Genomic DNA, 21,370 nt, shown 5'->3' on the forward strand with positions numbered 1-21,370 from the left:
AAATACATGGGTTTCCTGTATTTTTGATAGCCAGCCAGGCAAAACTTACAGTTGGGGGCTGAAACCCTCAGCTGTCAGCTTCAGAAAGGCTGGTTATCAAGAATAGAGGGGTCCCCATGTCGTATTTTTTAATTATTTAAATAAATATTAAAAAAAAAAGAGCGTGGAGCCCCCCAATTTTTGACAACCAGCCTTGCTGAAGCAGACAGCTGGGGGCTGGTATACTCAGGCTGGCAAGGGGCCATGGATATTGGCCCCCCAGCCTAAAAATAGCAGCCCGCAGCCACCCAGAAAAGGCGCATCTACTAGATGCGCCAATTCTGGCGCTTTGCCCAGCTACTCCCACTTGCCCTGTAGCAGTGGCAAGTGGGGTTCATATATATATTTGTGGGGTTAAAGTCACATTTGTATTGTCCAGTGACATCAAGCTCACGGCTTAATAATGGAGAGGCGTCTATAAGACATCTATCAATTACTAATCCTATAGTTGTTTTGTAAATAAACACAGTCAGAATAAAGTCTTTTATTTGAAATAAAACAAAACACACTTTTCTTTTTTTAATTTAAAAATAACAAACATAGTTATGCTCACCTAACACCTAATTCCACTAAATCCCCCATCTTGTGAAATAAAACAAAAATAAAAAACAACAATATCCCTCACCTGTCCGTCGTTCTGTCCCACGCCATAATCCATGTCTGGGGGATAAATAGTATTCAACCTGGACAGTGCCAAGATGTGACCGTCTACTGTATGCTGAGAACCACTGGTGACTGAACTGCTGTGAGCGCGTGTTCGGCATCCGTGCCCGAACAGTAGGTGTTCGGTACAGATGCCAAACTTTACTGTTCGGGTTCGTCCATCTCTAGTGATTTTCATTCATTACTTGGATAGCAATTGGACACACCTCTGTATCTTTTTTGTTGGCAAATAAACACGGATATATGAATAGCAGTATACAATATAATGAGGACGTGTCCTATTAATGAAAATCACAGATAGAATTCGCACGTGAAAAACTAGTCTGAAGTCTGAACGAGGCATTAGAGGAGTCTTGCCCTACTGCAAGTGGTAGTCATAGCCAACACCATGTTAGCATTTAATCTTTGGCATATATAGAGCGTGTAGAGAATGTTCAGGAGCTGAGCTCTTTCAATATGCAGGAGATGTCAGCTAAATTATATAGATGACATCTGTCAAAAATAACTGCGGCTGGAAATGAGCTCTGATGAATGCAGTTAACCGTTTATAAAGATGCCACTGTGAATTATGAAAAATCTGCGTAGATTTGCCATTTAGGATTCCGGGAAAGCTGAGCAAGATTACATGCAAGGTGGTGATTTAGAATGCTAAAAATTATATGTTTAAAAATGATAATTTATAAAATACATTTTGTAAAATATTGTTAAATATATTTTTGCAAACAAAAAAGCTAAGCTTTAAAGAGAATCAGACAGCAGGATTTTGCAAAGTAAAGGCATGGTCCATATTGGTGCTGTAATACGGATTGAGACCTGTGGTGAAAAGATACGTTTTGTGGTTTTGGCTTAATCAGCGTTTGAAGTGTGATCTTGTAATGATATTTCCTTGCATCAGGGTGGGACTGTGGGTAGGGTCTTTTGTTTCTGCTCTCGCCCCTCTGTCTGCCCCTTGTTTTTGATAGTATACTGCCTCCTATTTAAAATCTTGTGTTGGGGCAGTCATTCTAATGGTCTCAGATAAAATAGCATTTCTCCAAGAAAATGGTGCCTGCGGTGCATGCGCTCTTGCCTCTAAAAGTCATTGCTTTGAGTTCTCAATCTGCACATGCGTTGCCAACTGTGTCCAGACAACCAGAGCGGGAGCAAGCCGAAGGGGGAAACGTAGTATTGGTGTTCTGGACAGCTTACCAGTGAAGGCAACATCAGTATCTAATATATAATTGCCTAGAATACTACTTCCTGCAATTTGTGCCAACTTCCTGTCCGGAGCTAATGTCCGGAGCTAATGTCCGGAGATAATGTCCGGAGATAAGTGACGTCAACAGTGTCCAGTGTCTGATTGGTTGCCGCCTGCTGCGAGCGACCAATCAGAAACGTGCCGTACTGTGACACACTCCGCCCGCCATTTTGGTGTGATTTTTGAATTTTTACCTCACAGCAAGTTTCTACTGCGTGGAGGCGGGCCCAGTGACGTTGCTCTTCAAGCTCCTGACGAATTTCGTCAAAAAAATGATAATACCATTTACCAAAACTATATATATTTAGTTGTGAAGTGGTTCAGTGACATTTTCACACCAATTTTGAACTTTTGTTTGGTGTTTTCTCCATATACTGCCTATTATTCACTGACTGTTATACTGAGAGACTGCCGTTTATTAACCTCTTCTTTGCCACATTGGGTATATTGCTCTATTATTTGCCACATAAGGACATTGTCCATTATTGCCCAGCAATTTCTCTGCAATATAAACTGCCTATTTATGAATATCTGTATTCCTGCAAAGAACTATTGCCTATTATTAACTGGCTATTTTCCTACTACCTGACATTGTTCTTAAGCAAAGAACCGTTGTTGTGGCATTTGCCACAACACGCAAAGTTGTCGTCTGATGTCTTTCATCCCTCCCCTCATAAGCATGTTCATGGATCCTGTGTAACTGTACCTTAAATAACAAGAATTGTCAAGAGCTGGTGAGTGCAGCCATTTTTTGTTCTTTCTTACTATTATTTATTAATTGTATTATTTTTACATTTGAATAAATAAAGTATATATGGATTCTAGACTCCCGATTCTTTAGAATCGGGCTGCCATCTAGTCAATAATATAAGAATTTGGAGCAATGATTTTCCGAGGCAAGAGCACATGCACTGCCGAAGGCGACATTTTCTTGGAGACCACTCCAATGACTAAGAACTTTCAATCAGAGCCCTGTAATTCAAACATAGGAGGCAAACGGAGGGGTCAGAGTAGGAAGAAAATTTCAAACGCTAAAGAAAAAAACAAAAAATTGATTTCTTCACCACAGGTATCAATTTAATCAGTACAGCGCCAATATGGCTATGTCTTAGCAAAATCCTGCTGAAAGGTTCTCTTTACGTTTTATCAAACAAGCAATGGTACTTTTCAGTTATTTGTAGTAGTTACCTTCAGGAAACATAAATCGAATTTCACGTTCAGCTGAAGTTAAACAGTAACTGCCATGTACTGCATTGCGAAGATCATCAGTTCCATAGATTGACCTTATGCTGAAAAAATGAACAAAAGTCAATAAAATTTGATGTACAACTATTCCAAAACTTAAATAGCTAAACTGATTATACGAGCCCTAAACAAACTGATACATTCTATTAAAGTAGCAAGAGGGGTTGTGAAATTCAATTAATCAATGGGTAGGGCAATATATATTTTTGGAAAACTTGATAAAATATTATGAAGGCTTGCATTTGCTAGCAGGTTTCCTTGAATTTGAGTAACTGTGGAAACCGGGTATCGAAATAGCAAGACCTAGTCGTCAAGCCAGTCAACAAAAGGAGGAAATGTTATGGTGATGTTGAGGGAATATTATAATGTGGAATCCAACAGACAAATGACAGATGTGAGCACACATGAATTACTATGCAATAACCCAACCCATTGTGATGCAAATAAAAATGCGCATTACTGCACATGGGTGTAGAAAACGGAGCAATCAGATAACAATACAACCCCTGGAAAAAAGTATGTAATGACTGGCCTTGGAGGATGTTCATTCAGTTGTTTAATTTTGTAGAAAAAAGCAGATCACAGACATGGCACAAAACTAAAGTCATTTCAAATGTCAACTTTCTGGCTTTAAAAAACACTAAAAGAAATCAAGAACAAAAAATGTGGTAGTCAGTAATGGTTACTTTTTTTAGCCAAGCATGTGATCGCGTTGTTCCGAGCATCTCCTCCGTTCTCCTCCCTGCAGGCTCCCGGATCCAAAATAGCCACGGAGGTCCTTATGGGTCCTGCAGGGAAGTGGCTTGTGAGCGCCTGCTGAGAGCAGGCGCCGGCAAGCCTCCTGCACTGCCTGTCAGATCGCTGATCTGACACAGTGCTCTGCAAAGTGTCAGATCAGCGATCTGACAATATACAGTGATGTCCCACCCTGGCACAAAGTAAAAAAGTTTAAAAAAAAAATTACACTGTGTAAAAATATTTTTTTGTAAATTCCTAAATAAAGAAAAAATAAAATACATAATAAATTTCTTTATGTAAATAAAAAAAAACAATAAAAGTACACATATTTAGTATCGCCGTGTCTGTAACGACCCGACCTATAAACCTGTCCTACTAGTTAACCCCTTCAGTGAAAACCGTAAAAAAAGAGGCAAAAAACAATGCTTTAGCATCATACCGCCAAACAAAAAGTGGAATAACATGCAATCAAAAAGAGGGATATAAATAAACATGGTACCGCTAAAAACGTCATCTTGTCCCACAAAAAACTAGCCGCCATATAGCAACAGCAAAAAAAAAAAAAGTTATAGCCCTCAGAATAAAGCGATGCAAAAATAATTATTTATTCTATATTGTTTATATTGTATAAAAGCGCCAAAACACAAAAAATATATAAATGAGGTATCATACTAACTATAAGAATAAAAATACTTTATCAATTATACCAAACGCGGAATGCTATAAACGCCACCCCCCAAAAGAAATTCATGAATTGCTGGTTTTTGTTCATTCTGCCTAACAAAAATCAAAATCAAAAGTGATCAAAAAATGTCATGTGCCCGAAAATGGTACCAATAAAAACGTCAACTTGTCCCGCAAAACACAAGACCTCACATGACACTGTGGACCAAAATATGGAAAAATTATAGCTCTCAAAATGTGGTGACGCAAAAACAATTTTTTGCAATAAAAATCGTCTTTTAGTGTGTGACAGCTGCCAAACATAAAAACCCGTTATAAAAACCTGCTATAAATAGTAAATCAAATAAAATAAAAAAAATGAATTTATTTTTATTTTCCCATTAGGGTTAGGGTTAGGGCTAAATTTAGGGTTAGGGTTGGGGTTAAAGTTAGTGTTAGTGTTCGGGCTAAAGTTAGGGCTAAGGTTTGGATTACATTTACCGTTGGCATTAGGGTTGGGATTAGGGTTAGGGGTGTTTCAGGGTTAGGGGTGCGGTTAGGGTTATGGTTGGGATTAGGGCTAGGAGTGTGTTGTAGTTAAGGGTGTGGCAAGGGTTGGGATTAGGGTTAGGGGTGTGGTTAGGGTTGGGATTAGGGTTAGGGGTGTGTTGGGGTTAGTGGTGTGGTTAGGGTTGGAATTAGGGTTAGGGGCATGTTCGGACTAGGGGTATGGTTAGGGTTATGGTTAGGGTAGGGATTAGGGTTAGGGGTCTGTTGGGTTAGGGTTGGAGTTAGAATTGGGGGTTTCCACTGTTTAGGCACATCAGGGGCTCTCCAAATGTGACATGGCGTCCGATCTCAATTCCAGCGAATTATGCGTTGAAAAAGTCAAACAGTGCTCCTTCCTTTCCGAGCTCTCCCGTAAGCCCAAACAGGGGTTTACCCCCAACATATGGGGTATCAGCGTACTCAGGACAAATTGGACGACAACCTTTGGGGTCCAATTTCTGTTTTTACACTTGGGAAAATAAAAATTTGGGGGGCTGAGAAATCATTTTTGTGGGAAAAAAAGATTTTTTATTTTCATGACTCTGCGTTATAAACTGTAGTGAAACACTTGGGGGTTCAAAGTTCTCACAACACATCTAGATAAGTTCTTTGGAGGGTCTAGTTTCAAATATGGGGTCACCTGTGGGGGGTTTCTACTGTTTAGGTACATCAGGAGCTCTGCAAACTCACATGACGCCCCCAGACCATTCCATCTAAGTCTGCATTCCAAACGGCGCTCCTTCCCTTCCGAGCTCTGCCATGCACCCAAACGGTGGTTCCCCACCACATATGGGGTATCAGCATACTCAGGACAAATTGCACAACAACTTTTGGGGTCCAATTTCTCCTGTTATCCTTGGTAAAATAAGACAAATTGGATCTGAAGTAAATTTTTTTGTGAAAAAAAGTTAAATGTTCTTTTTGTTAAACATTCCAAAATTCATGAGAAACATCTGAAGGGTTAATAAACTTCTTGAATGTGATTTTGAGCACCTTAAGGGGTGCAGTTTTTAGAATGGTGTCACTCTTGGGTATTTTCTATCATATAGTCCCATCAAAGTGACTTCAAATGTGATTTGGTTACTAAAAAAAATGGTGTTGTAAAAATGAGAAATTGCTGGTCAACTTTTAACCCTTATAACTCCCTAACAAAAAACATGTTGGTTCCAAAATTGTGCTGATGTAAACTAGACATGTGGGAAATATTACTTATTAAGTATTTTGTGTGACATATCTCTGTGATTTAAGGGTATGAAAATTCAAAGTTGGAAAATTGCAAAATTTTCAAAATTTTCGCCAAATTTCAATTTTTTACACAAATAAACGCAAGTAATGTCAAGGAAATTTTACAACTATCATGTAGTACAATATGTAACCAGAAAACAATGTCAGAATCACCGGGATTCATGTAAGCATTCCAGAGTTATAACCTCATAGGAACAGTGGTCAGAATTGTAAAAATTGGCCTGCTCATTAACATGCAAACCACCCTTGGGGGTTAAGGGGTTAACACAGTCCCTTAGCATATAGTGTACTCGCTTATTATGTATAGCCCAGTCCCTTAGTATATAGTGTACTCGCTTATTATGTATAGCGCCATCCCTCAGTATATAGTGTAGTCACTTTTTATGTATAGCACAGTCCCTTAGAATATAATCTATGTACTTATTATGTATAGCACATTCCCTCAGTACAGTATTGTAACGTGGGTCTACCAATCTGGGGTACCTCTTTCAGTACCACCCCGTGTTTCCGGAGGTCCACTCTGCTTTGGCTGGAGTCTGAATGAAGGACGCTGGCTGGAGTTCCTTGGTTACATGGGCGCATATAAAAGATCACTGCTTCTCCACGTATTTCCAGTCTGACAACACTTTACTCACAGGACACAGAATATATAACACAGATACAGAGGGCAGGCCAATAGAAAAGCGGCAGGTCAGACATACATTACAATAGCCGCAGGTGGCTGGAGCCTGCCAATATTTACTGTGGGAATTACAAAGGTGGGGGGGCGGACAAATGGGGAATATCGTGTCCCCTCTGCCCAGGGGTGCAGCCTGTGGGCTGATGCATTAGGGACATGCATCTCACATGGAACCTATTATACATACATATAACTGCACAACATATTCTGGATGCTGAGTGGTTCCGTAACACGTATATAGTGTACTCAATTATTATGTATAACACCATCCTTAGTTACATAGTTTCCTCTTTTTTTTTGTAAATCAAGTTTATTGGATTGCATGAAAATAACATAGTAGTAATAAAATGTTCAAATGCAGTTATAGGCACATACAAGATTGTACATAATTTTATTACAAAAATACATCACATACATATAATAAAAACGACAAATATAGATACCAAAGGAAGGGACCTCGTACACACTGGACCGGAATAGTACAAAAACAGATGTTACTGTATAGCAGTATCCTCCACAAAGTGGAGGATAAATACCCTCAAAACAAAAGAAAGCCCCCACCGCAGACCGTATCAGCTGCCCATATAACTCAATCAACAGTCACACCCAAATAGGTATAAGTATGGGCAGAGAGACAATCAGGGAAAGGGGGAGGGTTAAATACTGTGAGAAGAATGGAGAGGCATAAATAACCAGCTCAGATGAGCGTTAAGGCAAACCCCACCAGATAGCACTGCTCACAGCCGGTTCTTACCCCAGGTGCTGAGGAGCCCAAGAATCGGGCAATGGTTATTTATGCCTCTCCATTCTTCTCACAGTATTTAACCCTCCCCCTTTCCCTGATTGTCTCTCTGCCCATACTTATACCTATTTGGGTGTGACTGTTGATTGAGTTATATGGGCAGCTGATACGGTCTGCGGTGGGGGCTTTCTTTTGTTTTGAGGGTATTTATCCTCCACTTTGTGGAGGATACTGCTATACAGTAACATCTGTTTTTGTACTATTCCGGTCCAGTGTGTACGAGGTCCCTTCCTTTGGTATCTATATTTGTCGTTTTTATTATATGTATGTGATGTATTTTTGTAATAAAATTATGTACTACTTTTAAACACTCCCTGTTTTCCTCCTGTTTCGCGTATATCATGCTTTGGGAGTTGTAGCTAGAGGGGCCGGGATTTATTCCTGGGTCACCTGTTACTATGAGTCTGGGTTTTTGTATATTGACATACAAGATTGTAAAGGTGATACAAAAATGGACAGCTGAATACTAAAAGTTTCAACACTTAAACATTAATCGTCCAATCAATAAAGTTGTAACTTTGTGAACAAATTACCTCTGGCTTAATCAGAGGTCTAGTGGTTTAAAAATATTGCTTATGATGTATGTATCAGAAGCTCCCACTATTCAGCCAACGACCAGCTCCAAGTGGGGTCAAGCCGCCGGATGAAAGCAAGAGTACCTAGGCTCCTCCGAGTGCTCAATGTCGGTTATGGAGTCTCTATGAGGCCGGCCAGGCGAAGAAAAAGTAATAAAGAGACGTGGAGAGAAAAGAAAGAGAAGAAGAGAAGGGGGAGAAGAAGAAGAGGAGCGAGTGAGAGAGGGAGAGAAAAGAGAGAGAAAAAAAAGGGGAGGGGGGGTGGGATAAGGGTAGGGAGAATCTGGTCTTCAGTCCCAACTAAATTGAGACTGTTATTCTTTTAGTCTAAGGTAAGGCTGTTAATGCAATGTTTACTGCCTAGGAGATATGGTTGTGGGCCGCAAGGGGGCTAATAGGATTAATCAATGTAGCCAAGTGTTCAGTTCCTCAGATTCTCTGAAAGCAATCCAGGGAGACCAAGTGTTAAATACTTTATCTGCGGTTCTAGTATCCTGGCCAACCAGTTGCTCCATCCTGTAAATGTGATTTAGTTCGACCACGAAGTCAGCACGTGAGGGGGACAATGACTGTTTCCAGAAGCGAGTGATCACATTACGTGTGGCTATTAGGAAATTTCGTTACAGACCTTTCTTGAATTTGGCGATGGAGAGGTCGCATAAAGACAACAGGGCTAATTTCATGGTGGGCTGGACTCTATGGAGAGATAATTTGTTATAAAGTGCAAAGATGCCCACCCAGAAGTCGTGAATAGCCAGGCAGGACCACCAGATGTGGGGGTAGGTGCCTCTGTCGCTCCAGCACCTCCAGCAAGTATCAGGAGTGGTGGGGAACATAAGGTGAATACTAGACGGACATCTGTACCATCTGGCCAGGAGTTTATAGCTCCTTTCTTGGTAATCTCAGCAAAGTGAAGATCTGAAGGTAAATAGCAGACTCTTGAGGTGTTCCTCTGGAGTTAGTTGCGTGCTTAATTCATTGTCCCATTTTAAGAAGAATGAAAGAAGGTCGAGTGAGGTTGGCTGGTAGCCCTGGAACATTCTATAAAGCAATGATATTGTTTGGGACAAGGGGCCCCCACCCAGGCACACGGACTCAAAAGAAGTTAGCTGTCTAAAGATGTCAGCCTGCCTAGATAACCCTGTGAGATAGCTTTTGATTTGCTCATAGAAGAACCACGAGCCCGGCGGCGGCTCTCCATCAGCAAAGATAGCCCCCAAGGTCTTAATTGAGGATTGATCTACGTAGTCATGGACCACCGGACAACTGTCTCTATGTTTGTGAAGGAACATGGTCCTGTCCTGCCCTGCTGGAAAGTCTGGGTTTTCAAAAATTGGTGTCAGGGGGCCTGGTATAGAGGAAAAATTTAATTTTTGGATGCCATGTTTAACAAACTGAATTAGATGTCTAGTAATGAAAGGCTGGTCATCTCCTCGGACTCCCCCAGTGCCCTCTCTCCAGAAGTGCGTCGCCGAACCATGTCCCGAGAGCTTCATCTCTAGGCCTACCCAATTCTTACTTGATTTGTGATGGAACAGGTCGAGAACGCAGGTTCCAAGAGAGGCATAGCTATAAAGCAAGAAGTCCGGGAGGCCCAGTCCTCCGGACTGTTTGTTCCTGCACAGAAGATGATATGCTAGCCGTGGACGTTTACCGGACCACACAAATCTTATTATCGCTGATTTGAGCCTGGAGAAGAAGGAGGCTGGAAGATACAGAGGGATGGTCTGGAAGAAATAAAGGAGGCTTGGCAGAAGATCCATTTTGATTGCGTTAATTCTTCCAAGCCAGGATAAGTGCAGTTTGTTCCACTTCTCCAGGTCAAGCTCTGCGTTATGTAGTGCAATTTTATGGTTAGCATCATATACAGTGGGGCAAAAAAGTATTTAGTCAGTCAGCAATAGTGCAAGTTCCACCACTTAAAAAGATGAGAGGCGTCTGTAATTTACATCATAGGTAGACCTCAACTATGGGAGGCAAACTGAGAAAAAAAAATCCAGAAAAATCACATTGTCTGTTTTTTTAACATTTTATTTGCATATTATGGTGGAAAATAAGTATTTGGTCAGAAACAAAAAATCAAGATATCTGGCTCTCACAGACCTGTAACTTCTTCTTTAAGAGTCTCCTCTTTCCTCCACTCATTACCTGTAGTAATGGCACCTGTTTAAACTTGTTATCAGTATAAAAAGACACCTGTGCACACCCTCAAACAGTCTGACTCCAAACTCCACTATGGTGAAGACCAAAGAGCTGTCAAAGGACACCAGAAACAAAATTGTAGCCCTGCACCAGGCTGGGAAGACTGAATCTGCAATAGCCAACCAGCTTGGAGTGAAGAAATCAACAGTGGGAGCAATAATTAGAAAATGGAAGACATACAAGACCACTGATAATCTCCCTCGATCTGGGGCTCCACGCAAAATCCCACCCCATGGGGTCAGAATGATCACAAGAACGGTGAGCAAAAAGCCCAGAACCACGCGGGGGGACCTTGTGAATGAACTGCAGAGAGCTGGGACCAATGTAACAAGGCCTACCATAAGTAACACACTACGCCACCATGGATTCAGATCCTGCAGTGCCAGACGTGTCCCACTGCTTAAGCCAGTCCATGTCCGGGCCCGTCTGAAGTTTGCTAGAGAGCATTTGGATGATCCAGAGGAGTTTTGGGAGAATGTCCTATGTTCTGATGAAACCAAACTGGAACTGTTTGGTAGAAACACAACTTGTCGTGTTTGGAGGAAAAAGAATACTGAGTTGCATCCATCAAACACCATACCTACTGTAAAGCATGGTGGTGGAAACATCATGCTTTGGGGCTGTTTCTCTGCAAAGGGGCCAGGACAACTGATCCGGGCCATGTATCGTGAGATTTTGAGTGCAAACCTCCTTCCATCAGCAAGGGCATTGAAGATGAAACGTGGCTGGGTCTTTCAACATGACAATGATCCAAAGCACACCGCCAGGGCAACGAAGGAGTGGCTTCGTAAGAAGCATTTCAAGGTCCTGGAGTGGCCTAGCCAGTCTCCAGATCTCAACCCTATAGAAAACCTTTGGAGGGAGTTGAAAGTCCGTGTTGCCAAGCGAAAAGCCAAAAACATCACTGCTCTAGAGGAGATCTGCATGGAGGAATGGGCCAACATACCAACAACAGTGTGTGGCAACCTTGTGAAGACTTACAGAAAACGTTTGACCTCTGTCATTGCCAACAAAGGATATATTACAAAGTATTGAGATGAAATTTTGTTTCTGACCAAATACTTATTTTCCACCATAATATGCAAATAAAATGTTAAAAAAACAGACAATGTGATTTTCTGGATTTTTTTTTCTCAGTTTGTCTCCCATAGTTGAGGTCTACCTATGATGTAAATTACAGACGCCTCTCATCTTTTTAAGTGGTGGAACTTGCACTATTGCTGACTGACTAAATACTTTTTTGCCCCACTGTAGATGTGAGGACTTAGTGGTTAAGTGTATACCTAAATAGGCAAGGGAATCTGAGCGACATCTAAATGGAAACGAGGAGCATAACTGTGAAACTAAGGAGGGCGGTAACAAAATATTTAGCATTTCAGATTTATGCGTGTTAATTTTAAAATTACTTAGGGCTCCATAGCTGTTTAATTCTGATAAAATATTAGGTAGGCTAGTGATAGGGGAGGTGACATACATGAGTATGTCGTCAGCGAATAAAGCTAATTTGTGGTCTTCTGATTGGAACTTCATTCCTGCTATGGAAGGGTTATTGTGGATTGCGACTGCCAGGTGTTCCATGGTTAGCACGTAGAGAAGAGGGGACAGCGGGCACCCCTGCCTCGTGCCGTTCCGTATGCAGAAGGAGTTGGACAATGAACCGAGTACCCTGACCCGGGCAGAAGGGGACTCGTAGAGGGCTTTTATACTCCACAATGCTTTTTTTCGTAGTCCAGTGCCTTTGAGCGTTTGGCACATAAATTCCCAATTGACCCTATTGAAAGCTTTTTCTGCGTCTATCAATAGTATGCACAATGGGTCACCTTTTTTGTTGGCTCTGTCAATCAGGGAGATAGATCTAATGGTATTGTCCCTAGCCTCCCTTCCGGGCACGAAGCCCACCTGGTCTTGGTTAATTAGGAGGGGCAAGAGGCAATTAAGTCTCTTTGATATCATTTTGGCATAAATTTTAACATCGATGTTTATAAGTGAGATGGGGCGGTAATTGCTACAGAGCGAAGGGTCTTTACCCTGTTTTGGAATAACCGTAATATGGGCCATTAGGGCCTGGGGGGAAAAGAGCCACCTGAGAGAATGTAATTACATGTTGTTAGAAAAGAGGGGCATAGCATGTCTAAGAATAGCTTATAGAAGCCTGCTGTATAGCCATCAGGGCCAGGACTTTTGCCTAGTTTCATGTCTTGTATCACGGAGGTGACCTCATCTAGAGAAAAATCTCTTTCCAGATCATCAAAGCACTCTATGGGAATTGTGGGTAATTTGTTGAGTTTAATGTATGTATTAATTTTCTCTTGGAATGAGTGGGTGGGAAGGTATTTGAAACGGCCCTTTATGTTATATAGGGAGCTGTAGTAATTAGAGAAGCTAGAAAGGATTTCTTTGGGGCTGTGAACTGTTTTACCCTTGGCGTCTTTAATGTGTGGTATATATGTTTGTGGGCCCCGTGGCTGTAAAGCTCTCGCTAAGTATTTGCCGCTCTTGTTACCCAGAAGGTAGAATCTACTTCTGATTCGTTCCCTAAAACAACGTGACCTCTGGTCCAGGATTGTTAGTAGTTTCTGTCTAGCTGTGGACAGACTCGTCAGAGTAGTTTCCTCTTTAATTATGTATAACACCGTCCCTTATTACATACTATCCTGTCTAGTTATAAATGGTGCCGTCCCTTATTATATAGTTTCCTCTGCTGTTATGTACAGTGCTGTCTCTTACATAGTGTAATCTTGTTATTATTTTTGTTATTCACAGCTCCCTTTTTTATTACATAGTCCACTCTCTTGTTAGATATAAAATGACTGCTAATGTAGGAGTCGGTGACCAGACTACCAGTCCATTATCTCCTCCTCCATTAGAAAAGAAGTTTTCCCATGCTCCATCAGTCATCTTTGCATTATATACCTTACAAGAGAGGACGGTATGTAATACAAAACAGGGCTCTATATACTGTAATCCAATATGTAGGGGATGGTGCTGTACATGGCAAGAGAGGGCACTGTATAAGGGACAGCAATATACATAATAAAGGATACTCTGTAATATATATACACATGTATGTATGTGTATATATGGATATGTGTGTATACAGTTAGGGCCAGAAATATTTGGACAGTGACACAATTTTCGCGAGTTGGGCTCTGCATGCCACCACATTGGATTTGAAATGAAACCTCTACAACAGAATTCAAGTGCAGATTGTAACGTTTAATTTGAAGGGTTGAACAAAAATATCTGATAGAAAATGTAGGAATTGTACACATTTCTTTACAAACACTCCACATTTTAGGAGGTCAAAAGTAATTGGACAAATAAACATAACCCAAACAAAATATTTTTATTTTCAATATTTTGTTGCAAATCCTTTGGAGGCAATCACTGCCTTAAGTCTGGAACCCATGGACATCACCAAACGCTGGGTTTCCTCCTTCTTAATGCTTTGCCAGGCCTTTACAGCCGCAGCCTTCAGGTCTTGCTTGTTTGTGGGTCTTTCCGTCTTAAGTCTGGATTTGAGCAAGTGAAATGCATGCTCAATTGGGTTTAGATCTGGAGATTGACTTGGCCATTGCAGAATGTTCCACTTTTTGGCACTCATGAACTCCTGGGTAGCTTTGGATGTATGCTTGGGGTCATTGTCCATCTGTACTATGAAGCGCCGTCCAATCAACTTTGCAGCATTTGGCTGAATCTGGGCTGAAAGTATATCCCGGTACACTTCAGAATTCATCCGGCTACTCTTGTCTGCTCTTATGTCATTAATAAACACAAGTGACCCAGTGCCATTGAAAGCCATGCATGCCCATGCCATCACGTTGCCTCCACCATGTTTTACAGAGGATGTGGTGTGCCTTGGATCATGTGCCGTTCCCTTTCTTCTCCAAACTTTTTTCTTCCCATCATTCTGGTACAGGTTGATCTTTGTCTCATCTGTCCATAGAATACTTTTCCAGAACTGAGCTGGCTTCTTGAGGTGTTTTTCTGCAAATTTAAATCTGGCCTGTCTATTTTTGTTATTGATGAATGGTTTGCATCTAGATGTGAACCCTTTGTATTTACTGTCATGGAGTCTTCTCTTTACTGTTGACTTAGAGACAGATACACCTACTTCACTGAGAGTGTTCTGGACTTCAGTTGATGTTGTGAACGGGTTCTTCTTCACCAAATTAAGTATGCGGCGATCATCCACCACTGTTGTCATCCGTGGATGCCCAGGCCTTTTTGAGTTCCCAAGCTCACCAGTCAATTCCTTTTTTCTCAGAATGTACCCAACTGTTGATTTTGCTACTCCAAGCATGTCTGCTATCTCTCTGATGGATTTTTTCTTTTTTTTCAGCCTCAGGATGTTCTGCTTCACCTCAATTGAGAGTTCCTTTGACCGCATGTTGTCTGCTCACAGCAACAGCTTCCAAATGCAAAACCACACACCTGGAATCCACCCCTGACCTTTTAACTACTTCATTGATTACAGGTTAACGAGGGAGACGCCTTCAGAGTTAATTGCAGCCCTTAGAGTCCATTGTCCAATTACTTTTGGTCCCTTGAAAAAGAGGACGCTATGCATTACAGAGCTATGATTCCTAAACCCTTTCTCCGATTTGGATGTGGAAACTATCATATTGCAGCTGGGAGTGTGCACTTTCAGCCCATATTAAATATATAATTGTATTTCTGAACATGTTTTTGTAAACAGCTAAAATAACAAAACTTGTGTCACTGTCCAAATAATTCTGGCCCTAACTGTATATATATATATATATATATATATATATATATATATATATATATACTGTATATATATGTATGTATATGTATATATATATATATATATATATATATGTGTGTGTGTATGTATGTATATATATATATATATATATACACACTGTATATATTGTAACGTTTTGCCTACTACGTGTCTTGGGGGACACTCAGTCTGTTCACTCTTAGGTACCTCTCGACTTTTGTTAACTTCAGAGATCTCCATCTCTTCAGAATCAGGTACCCTGGAGCTTTCATCATACCGAGCCACTTCACCCTTTCCGGGCATTGCAGATGTGGGTCTACTACAGGTCTGTTCTAATTCCAGCCGTACCTCTGTGCTGGGATTTGTCAGAGGTAAAGTGACCTCCTTATCAAGGATAGTAACCTGATTTGTACCTGACCCTGTCTCTTCCTCATCATCTCTCTTCTCAGAGGGTGCAACCCTGTCCCGCCTTTCCGCGGCACCCGCGACGAGATGAAGATCTGTGATTTTTACTCGGCTCCTCCTTACTGCACTCTTTTTCCCTTGTGCTCGAGTCACAGTCTGAATAGGAGTCACCCCCTCTCACCCTGTCATCCTGGAACAGCAAGTCCGCACTTAAACAGGTGTCAGACCCACACTTTCTTCCAGTCACCCGGAACTCTGGACTATCGATCTTAGGTGTCGCTATCTCCTTTTTACACATCACACCACCGGGAATCACTACAGCCGCCTGTTGTGGTGGGGCTCCTTTAGGGTCATTCTGGATCCCTTCTGAGCAATAAGACACTCCCCTTTCCTCCCACAAGTCCCAAAACCTTTCAAAGTCGTAGCCTATTACTACAGGGAATGGCAAGTCTGGGACTACATGTACATCATGGCTGGAAAAAATAGTGGGCGTCTCAATGATTACCCTGGACACAGGATAATCCCTAGCGACCACATGAACGCAGTGGACTTCCATCTTCCTTCCGGGAATCAAACAGACAGAGAGCCCTGCAGAGACCATAGAGGCAGATGCAGGAACAGGTGGAACTCTGAAGAGGCAGAGTGTAGGTGGGCAAGGGAGCCCATCTGAAAATGTAATTAAAGAAGTGATGGTGCGACATGTGCTAGCCAAAAGAGAGCAGGACCATAACATAGAGCTACTTAGAGAGACAGTCGAGCGAGAAAGGGTCCTGAGACTGGCGATTGAGCACAGAGTGGATGAGCTGGAGAAGGAAGTGTCTGAGCCCAGAGGTCACCTATCAGCATGTCAAACTATGAACAAGGCCATATGGAAAGATGTGGAGGTGCTCAGAGAGGCCCAAGAGAAGCATCAGCGGGGAGCTTCTCCAGAGACAGGATGAGGGTCACTCTGGATAAAGGAGTTCAAGATAAAGGAGACTAATCCCCAACTCCATGATGTTCCTGATGACCGTGAAATTGAACTGTTGCGCTCTGCCGATCTGAACGCAATGAAGGAGGGTGAGCTGGAGAGGCTGACCAAAGAAGGGGCCTCCATGGAGGAAGAAATCCAGCAGGGGAAGTGCCATGCAGTTGGCCATACAAAGGACGTCGAGGTCTTGGAAAACTGTGCTGACTCTAAGGACGAGGAGGTCCAACAATATGGCCAAGAAGGTGAGGCTTTCAGTTTTCAAGTGCGTAATAGATGTACCGGAAGACCTACAAGAAGCTTGTGCCAGTGAGGAGGTGCATGAGGCTTTTAAGAAGGCTGTCGAAGCGTGTAGGGTGCACTGGGCCCCAGAGACTCATCAACTGGTCATACTGTTGTCTAGAGAAGTCACATTGAAGCGGGTGGCTGTCCTGAGAGAGATGCATCTACAATGCCTCCGCACAAAACAAATGATCATCCTGAAGAATGAGGAAGCCGCTCGACATCTGGAGCTAGCGAGAGAAGCTCAAAATCGGCTCGGCTTGGTGGAAGACATCATTCTGGTACCCAGAACTTTGGTGACAAAAGTCATTGCAAGGCTTGGGAGAGTGATTCAGGTGATTGTAAATAGAACCGGTGTGAAGAGACTGAGGATTCCAGCTGATGAAAAGGCCCAGGTCGTGGGTGAAGATGGGATGGTTCCATTCCTTGTTGTCGGATCCATGGAGAGTCTTGAGAATATCTGGATGCTCCTGGGGTATCGCGTGGCGTACCTAAAAGAAGTTGAGCAGTTAAGACATGAGAGGGAGCAGATCAATATAGAACTGCAGGAAATGGCAAACAGATTGCTGCAACCTTCAACTCGCAGTATAGAGAGGCGAAGAGGTTCTCATAAGACTGGAAGACCTCAAGCTGAAGCTAACAGAGGACATAGAGAAAAATGGATGGATTGTTCTCCAGGCAATAAAGACCATAGGAGAAGTGGCCAGCAGAGACATAACAGAAGGTGGCCTGATGGAACAGGTAGAAACAGTGATGCCTCAGTTAGCTCAGGGCTGAGCGACCTAAGCGGGAGACCCTGTAGCGGAAGAAATGACAAAGAGTCAGACCAGACAGGACGGATGGGTACAAGAGGATTACGCCTACGTACTGACCGATGGAGGCGGGGAAGGCCTAAAAGATTATTGACGCTGAAACATGAGGCGACAAAGTCTGATAGCACATTGTTCACAGACGGGATGTGGTAACAGTAACGAACTATGTCTCAGGAGCTGACGCGCAAAACCAATTGGGAATGCCCTCTCGACGGATAAAGCAAGGTTATGTGGGTGCCCTGTCTCGAGGCCCTCGGTGTAGGACAAGTGTTCAACCCCACAGATTTGAACAGATGGGGGGAATATGCGGTGTGACTGGTGGTCGCGTGGTTAATGGGAGGTATGTGTCACAGGGATGAATGCTCCCTGCGATGCAACCCGGAGTATTTTGTCTTTAGTGCACATGAGCACTAAAAATGTCATTTAGCGCACCTGGGTCCGGGTTGCGGGTAGCTATGAGAGATGGGGGGGTCTGGCTACCCATATACCTCACCTCTGATTGGAGGTGCTCACTGTACCCTTTTCCCTGCAGGAGTTTGAGGACCTGCAGTGATGTCATAATCACTAGTGTTGAGCGATACCTTCTGATATTGGGAAATATTAGATCGGATTGGATCGGACCGATACCCAAAAAATATCGGATATCGCCGATACCGGAAACCAAAGCAAGTCAATGGGACACAAATATCGGAATGAAAATAAACCCTTTCTTTCCCTGTAGGTTAAAAAAGATCTGCTGTGAGAAACGCTGCAAATCGGCGGGGGGAAGAGTGCGTGGGCGGAGTGTGGGCGGAGACTGTGTGTGTGCAGGGAAGATGTGCGTGTCTGTGTGCGGCAATCGCGAAGGTCTGTGGGGATCGCTGGGCTGCTGGGGGTCTGTGCTGGGCTGTGGGGGGTCTGTGCCAGGCTGTCGGATGTCTGCGGTGGGCTTTCGGGGGTCTGAGATGGGCTGTCGGGGTCTGCGGCGGTCTGTCGGGGGTCTGCGGCGGGCTGTGGGGGGTCTGTTCTGGGCTGTGGGGGGTCTGTTCTGGGCTGTGGGGGGTCTGTGCTAGGCTGTCAGGTCTGTGCCAGGCTGTGGGGGGTCTGTGTCGGGCTGTGGGGGGTCTGTGCCGGCCTGTCGTTGGTCTGCTGCGGGCTATGGGGGGTCTGTGTTGGGCTGTCGGGGGTCTGCGGCGGGCTGTGGGGGGGTCCTTGGGGGTGTGTGCACATGCAGGTGAGGGGCAGCAGAGGCACCATATTGTGAATGAATCCTGGTTAGTATACGGATATATATTATACTTCTAACTCTTATGGAAGAGGTTATGGGATACGATTGCACTTTTGCACTTTATGATACTTTTGGGTTTATATATACCTTACTATATATGCATTAAACATTTCATAAATTATTTATTTATTTATTTGGTACTACTAGGACTTGAAATATACAGTATATATATATAGCACTTTATTGAATTTGATAGATCATGGAATATTTAGTATAGAGTATATACAGTATGTGTGCCTTTACTTACCAGTATTAACTGGATCTACATAGCACTTTATTTACTATGAATTAAATCTGATTATATATGGTGCCCTGCTCTCCTCGTTTTTAGCATTGTTATATGTTTTTTTTATCATGTTTTGTGTCAAATCAGATTGGTGCCTTTAATAAAACTATGTATATTATGATGACAATATTGTGTATTATGTGTTTATTATGGATTTAGTTGTTCAAGTGGTCTTTTTTGGGATAACATACAACATATGACAGAATATACAACATATGACAGTACATACAACATATGACAGAACATACAACATATGACAGTACATACAACATATGACAGTACATACAACATACAACATATGACAGTACATACAACATACAACAGTACATATAACATAAAACATATGACAGAACATACAACATACATATAGACAAACTATACATACATTCATACAATACATACATATAACATACAGTACATATAACATAGATTACATACTCACCATCACTTGTCACTTGTTCCCCGAAGCCAGTGTCACCTGTAAAAAATATTAAAATAACAAACAAACAATATACTCCCTGATCCGCAGAAATCCACGAGTGTCTCACGACGATCTCCCGTGGAGAGCAGCAGCATCAGCTGATGCGACCGCTCTCTAGGGGCTCCAGGAATACAATGACAGGAAGGAGGTATCCTTCCGCACTGTATTCCTCCGCCACTATAAAAAATAGTCCCTAGTCTCACTTTTGGCACTGCTGTGTGAGAAAGTTCCCACGAAGCAATTGCCATAAAGTGAGACCAGTGAACTACAGTAACCTCTCAGTGATACACTGCAGGAGCCACTGTCTCCTGTCAGTGAGTCACTGGAGGACATATAGAGCAGTGACATCACCAGATGTCACTGTTCTATAGGGAAGATCATCGTGGGACACTCGTTATTAATTGGACTGCATCGGAGAGGGAGTACACGGTTTATTATTTTACATTTTTTGCAGGCGCTGAAGTATTGTAAGTAAGGTTAAATTAAGAATAATAAAATACTTTTTTCTGGCTGTGTCTTTACACTGTGTTTCAAATTATTATGCAAATTGGATTTAAGTGTCATAAAGATTTAATTATTTTGTTTTTCAAATAAACTCATGGATGGTATTGTGTCTCAGTGCTCATTGGATCACTGAAATCAATCTTAAACACATGTGATAATTAGTTTTCCCGGTGATTCTAATTAAAGGAAAACTACTTAAAAATGATGTTCCACATTATTATGCAGGCTACAGGTTTCAAGCAATATGGGAAATAGAAAGGATCTCTCTGCTGCTGACACTGGCTTCAGGGATTAAAGTGACAAGTGATGGTGAGTATGTAATCTATGTTATATGTACTGTATGTCTATATGTATGTAATGTATGAATGTATTGTGTGTAGTATGTATGTAGTCTGTATGTTGTAAGTATGTATGTATGTATGTAGTATGTATGTATGTAGTATGTATGTAGTATGTTGTATGTATGTTGTATGTATGTAGTATGTATGTAGTATGTTGTATGTAGTATGTTGTATGTATGTAGTATGTTGTATGTAGTATGTTGTATGTATGTAGTATGTTGTATGTATGTTGTACGTATGTAGTATGAATGTAGTATGTTGTATGTATGTTGTATGCATGTAGCATATAAAGGCACAGATGATTGGCCTCGGGGAGACCAAAACATCAAACACCGCGGAGACACCATCACGTGTTTCTCAACGCAGTGATTCCAGAACACTGCCCCCATCCCTTATGGGAAATATGCAGATGCATGTAAAGAAGCTGCGGAGACACCATCACATGTTTCTCGACGCAAGCAGTGAATAGCCAGGCCTTTCCCCGGGAAGGAACAACCACGGGAAGGGCAGCATCCTATGAAGGAAAGCCACCTATGCCAAGCATGGTATCCATCCACAGACAGCTGTTTCAGGGTTTTTGCCCCTCATCAGTGTGGAGTAGGAATCTGGCTATTAGGAGCAGTGCCTAGTAAAAAGGC

The 21,370-nt window shown here is 42.3% G+C and overlaps 1 protein-coding gene across 3 annotated transcripts in view; it reads right to left on the bottom strand.

The window, feature by feature from the left end:
• Positions 1-21,370, bottom strand: part of NME5 (NME/NM23 family member 5) — a 212,983-nt gene that overhangs the window by 83,216 nt on the left and 108,397 nt on the right. For all 3 annotated transcript variants that reach the window (XM_069761974.1, XM_069761976.1, XM_069761975.1), the window contains exon 4: positions 3,128-3,228. In XM_069761974.1, coding sequence (XP_069618075.1) covers positions 3,128-3,228 — 101 coding nt within the window. The remainder of the gene's footprint in view (positions 1-3,127; positions 3,229-21,370) is intronic.

This window comes from Ranitomeya imitator, chromosome 4 (genome assembly GCF_032444005.1).
Source record: "Ranitomeya imitator isolate aRanImi1 chromosome 4, aRanImi1.pri, whole genome shotgun sequence".
In the NCBI taxonomy this organism is placed as follows: domain Eukaryota; kingdom Metazoa; phylum Chordata; class Amphibia; order Anura; family Dendrobatidae; genus Ranitomeya; species Ranitomeya imitator.